The sequence below is a fragment of the Dendroctonus ponderosae genome, unplaced genomic scaffold (genome assembly GCF_020466585.1).
Source record: "Dendroctonus ponderosae isolate FM_Combo_2020 unplaced genomic scaffold, Dpon_F_20191213v2 Dpon_F_20191213_1, whole genome shotgun sequence".
Taxonomy (NCBI): Eukaryota; Metazoa; Arthropoda; class Insecta; order Coleoptera; family Curculionidae; genus Dendroctonus; species Dendroctonus ponderosae.
The window spans coordinates 12498598-12503573 of record NW_026017110.1 but is presented as its reverse complement, the minus strand read 5'-3'; the positions used below and the strand labels follow the sequence as shown (position 1 = coordinate 12503573).

The 4976-nt window shown below is 36.6% G+C and overlaps 1 protein-coding gene across 6 annotated transcripts in view; it reads left to right on the top strand.

The window, feature by feature from the left end:
* The window catches only part of LOC109535814 (protein croquemort), a 19410-nt gene that overhangs the window by 2247 nt on the left and 12187 nt on the right, over positions 1-4976 (top strand). For 4 of the 6 annotated variants that reach the window (XM_048661080.1, XM_019901823.1, XM_019901821.1 and 1 more), the window contains exon 2: positions 2890-3018. The exons of 1 other annotated variant lie outside the window; for it this stretch is intronic. In XM_048661080.1, the coding sequence (XP_048517037.1) occupies positions 2893-3018 (126 nt within the window). In that variant the 5' untranslated portion in view covers positions 2890-2892. Of the gene's footprint in view, positions 1-643; positions 760-2889; positions 3019-4976 lie in introns of those variants that run through there. One more of the 6 variants, XM_019901822.2, reaches the window with a different exon arrangement.

Here is a 4976-nt window from a genome sequence, read left to right as displayed (position 1 = left end):
TAGGCTAAGGCACATATATACTAAACAAGGGCAGAAAGACCGATTGGGTCGATAGCCTTTTTCTGTAGGAAATAAAGATTATTTATATATATAATTAAAAGATGTACAGTTCAAACCTGTAAGGGAGACTGGAAGGTAGAAAAAATGATTCCCTTGTGTACCTGAAACTAAAAAACCCCTACGCAAAACTCACCAGATGAAATCCGCATAAACAGCAATACATTTTCCACAAAAAAAGCAGTGTCAATTTTTAAAAAACCGCAATATGAATGTCGTAAAAACCGTAACACTAATTTCGAGAAAGTCCAAAATCCTCGTTGCCATATTTTACTAAAAAAATGATTTTTGTCCGTCCTCAAGTGAAATTATCTAAAGATCCAATTTTTGCTTACATAAGTCAACACCATTCGTGGTTTAAATTTAGAAGAATAGCCGCAAGACTTTGGTTTTGGTCTGGATAACCAACTGTTTTAAATGAATGCTCCTTTGCGTTCTTTTCTTTCTATATATTTTTATATATTAATTGAACTTTGAACACATTTAAATATAAATCATCAACTGAGTCATTTTAATTAAATGGATCGTAATAACCAATGTCTAGCATTTGTTATCTGTAACTTTGCCCGATTAACTCAACTGTTGCATTATCATTTCCTAATTTAGCTATAATGTGAAAGTAGTCATTTGAACATCAGTTTGGTGTTCGTTCAGGACTCCACTTATTGTTTGGAAACAAACAGTTAATTTATAAGTAAGACTGTAAGTATTTGCAGCATTAAAAACAAATTTACAAAAATTAAAACATTTTGAGATAAATGCTCATGTTGATAATCCACTTAGGCGATGTTTTTTAAATAAGTAAAAAAACAATGCAATTCGACAACGAAACGACTTTAATAACTAATAATTATTAATTAATAACTTCTTTGTTTTTAGCGATTTTAAGTTTATGTTTATTTTTCCGTTGATTGTTCACCTCATATATTAAAAATATTTCGCCGCTTTTTTTAATTAAAAACAGTATTTTATGTGTTCCAGTTAATCTGCTTTAATAGTGTTGCTAAAATTGATTGCACGAAGTGAATATCTGAAATAATAATATCAGATCAACAAACATCTCAGAAAACTATGCATAAATGAAGATTTATTTGGCATTATGCATTAAAGTACTCGTATTTCAAATTCATGTCTATGTCGTACACAAAATACACGTTTTTAGGGAGTTTGTTCCTAATAATTTTGCGTTGCTGGATAGATACGTAGAATCTTTTAAGGACATGTAAATGTAGGAAATGTAGTAGTAACATGTATTTTGGCTTGTTTTGTAACTGTTCTACTTAATTACTGTAATCGTACTTGACGAGGAAAAGTAAATTGAGAATGATCTTGGTCAATTTGCAGCACTCGTATAAAATGATATTTTACGACTCCTTTTTTTCCTTGGATGAATAGCGATACATGCAGTGTTCTACAATATGAACCGGATATTTATTTTCGAATAATTTTGTATTTCAAAAAATGTATTTCAAATTCATGTCTATGTCGTACACAAAATACACGTTTATAGGGAGTTTGTTCCTAATAATTTTGCGTTGCTGGATAGATACGTAGAATCTTTTAAGGACATGTAAATGTAGGAAATGTAGTAGTAACATTTATTTTGGCTTGTTTTGTAACTGTTCTACTTAATTACTGTAATCGTACTTGACGAGGAAAAGTAAATTGAGAATGATCTTGGTCAATTTGCAGCACTCGTATAAAATGATATTTTACGACTCCTTTTTTTCCTTGGATGAATAGCGATACATGCAGTGTTCTACAATATGAACCGGATATTTATTTTCGAATAATTTTGCGATGTTTATGGTTAGGCCCCTGGACGCTTCTTATGCTTCAGTGAAATTTCGGTGTTTACTTATTGATGCCATGTTCATTGGCCCATTTGATTTAGCCAACCAATAGACCGGTAGACAATTTTTTAAATTATATATAATAGTTTAGATCTCAGCATTAACAAAACGAATTACTTTAAGGCAAAATATAGTTACGACACTTTGTATATACCGCACTGTATTGCTGTTTGGGGCAAAACATATTTTTTGAAACATCTGGTCTTCTCCATGAAAACCTCTATCCAGGGGAGTTAATCCTCGAATTACAAGCGGTTTAGAAGTATATTTAGTTCAGAACAGGAACGTTCTTAGACGCGTACAGCCACTTGGGTGTCTAGAAAAGCTGTTTGCTTTACGGGTGTCAAGAATCAAATAACTTTTACTAAAAGTTTAAGTAATTAAAATTTCAGGAATATACTTATATGTTTTTAGTCAACCGTATTCATGTTACTAAAGATAATCAACCGCAGTCAATAGCCAATTCCCTCCCCTGCAGAATGTGGCCAATTTTTGAAGTGCTCTAGAATAAAGATAAAGCATAAAATTCCATTAAACACACCAACTATGAAATTTCAGAACCCTCAAACTTAAAAATAAATATTCAAGGTCAAGGCATATGCAAGGTAAATAAAATCAATGAACTGTAGCGTTTAAATGTTGAGAGCAAAGGATTTTGGGATTTTATAAAGAGTTCAGAATACATACCAGCTATAAGCTATTAAGAAACGCCGTTAAAAAATGATCAAATTGTTACCTTCTATTTTTTTGCTAATACTAGATTTTATTTCCATGTTCCATTTATTGACTTAGATTATATGTAGACATCCATTCGATTTCCAGACACTGATTAGTTTACTCAAGTACTACGAACTGAATATATTTATCGTAATGTTTTACTAAGTGGGATCGTATTTATTTCGAGTTTTTTCAACATTTGAGCTGGTCCTACAGTTGAAATTTCAATTTAATATATAAATGAGTTAAATTTTCAATTTAGATTATGTGGAGCTGCTGCAGTACAAAATGCGCAAAATGGACAAATTTGTCAATGGCTACATTGTTTGTAGCTCTTGGTATATCTTTAGTGCTGGAATGGGAAAAGACGTTTCAAAGAATTATCAATTATGTAAGTATTTAAATGTAATTATGAGACTATTGAGCACCACCTTATGTTAATGTCAAATAATTTTCACATTTATTTAATTGCTCGCGAAAACAAAATATCTAAAAAAATATATTTTCCAAATCTAAGTATATTTTGTAGCAATCATTCAAGTATGGTAGGTTGTATGGCTCTTTTAAATGTTAAGAGTCTATAGCATATGAAGTGGCTAAATTTAAATTATTTCTTTACTTTTTTGCAAAGTCATAATGCAGTTTTTTTCCGGTGAGGTTTGGGAAATGCTCTTTTATGCACTCCCAGAGCTGGTGGTCTGTCGCTCTGGGTTGTGTGGGACTCCAGCTAAGCTGTTTACCCACTAAAACCTTTTCCTCACCGCCGATGTGGTATTTGGCCTTGGACCGCGGTCATTTCTGTCCTATTGTGCCCTCGTACTTTTACTCCCTCATTATCCCTGTATATTCAATGAATCCCAGAAGAATCTTGAGGGGAGTTCGCATGATCTGGTCTGGTGGAATTTCATCCCCTGCCAGGAGTCTTCGTCTACCTGTTGCATATGTTGTGCAGTGACACATAACATGCAGAGTAGTTTCAGTCTCATCCTGAAGAGGTGTTTTTTGCGGGGGGCGTGTCCTGTTAAAAAGGCCACTATCCTCCTTATTTTTTGCCTGCTGAGACCTAGCAGTTTATTTTTACGTACTGGTTGTGGAGGTCCCACCAACTGCTTTGCGGTATGGAGTCGCGGTGTCTCCTCCCAGTACTTTCTGTGTTGTTTCAAGATGCACTGCCCAACTGCCACCCTAACTTGGGCATGAGATATACCGCAAGCAGATTCTTGGTTGGTCAGTGGTTTCTCGGTCCCTGCCTTAGCAAGTTCCGCAGCAATCTCGTTTTCTTTGTTCCTGTTCGTACTAGTTGCCCAAGTGAGTTTTACTCTGTTTAAGCTCCCGGCCGGGTTGTAAGTTCTTTTACATAATCTAGCACACATTGTCACCTGATTGTGTATGATTGTAATGCCTTTATTGTGGCTTCATCTCCGGTTACGATGGTAATGTGCTTACGTGTGTAGGCTCTTTCCTTCATTTTCCGGGCACAATTTGTTATTGCTAGGATGTTTGCTTGGAAAGCTTTCACCAATGATGATACAGTGTCTCCAAACTTTCCCTGTACAACAATGGAGATATCATCCGCATATCCCAGTGCGTAGAAACCTTTCCTCTCAAGAGACGACAGGAGCCGGTCCACCACCAGGCTCCACAGCAAAGGCGACAAAACTCCTCCCTGCGGACACCCCCCGGCTACCCGTGCTTCCATGCTGACTTTATTGAGTGCGACCGTAACCGTTCTGCAATTCAGCATGTTTTGGATCCATTTACATATTATAGGCTCCACTCCACGATTTTTCACCGCTCTGACAATTGACTGAAAAGAGGTATTGTCAAAGGCTACCTCTATGTCCAGAAAACCCGCCAGAGCAATTTCTTTACGCTCTAATGAGGTTTGTGCTCTCTGCACCAACTCGTGGATAGCAGATTCGCAGGATTTTTCCATTTGGTAGGCATATTGGTTGTGGTGTAGAGGACTTCTAGTAAGAACCTCTTCCCTGATATGTCTGTCCATCAGCTTTTATAGTGTTTTGAGTAAGAAGGATGTTAGGCTGATCGGGCGAAAGGATTTGGCCTGGGCATACGTCGCCCGCCCTGGTTTTGGAATGAATACTACTTTCGCCATTCTCCATTCTCCATTCCATTGGTATATATGCCAGGGCCAAGCTGGCCCGGGGCATCTTGCACAAGACGGGCACCAGAAAATCGGTTCCTTGTTGTAGCAGAACTGGCATTAGGCCATATGTACCCGGTGATTTAAATGGTCTGAAGGAACTCATGGCCCACTTAACTTTGGACTGGTTTACGATGCTTGAGGCAAGAGTCCAGTGCTCTTTCAGTGCACGCTGTCGCGTCCTG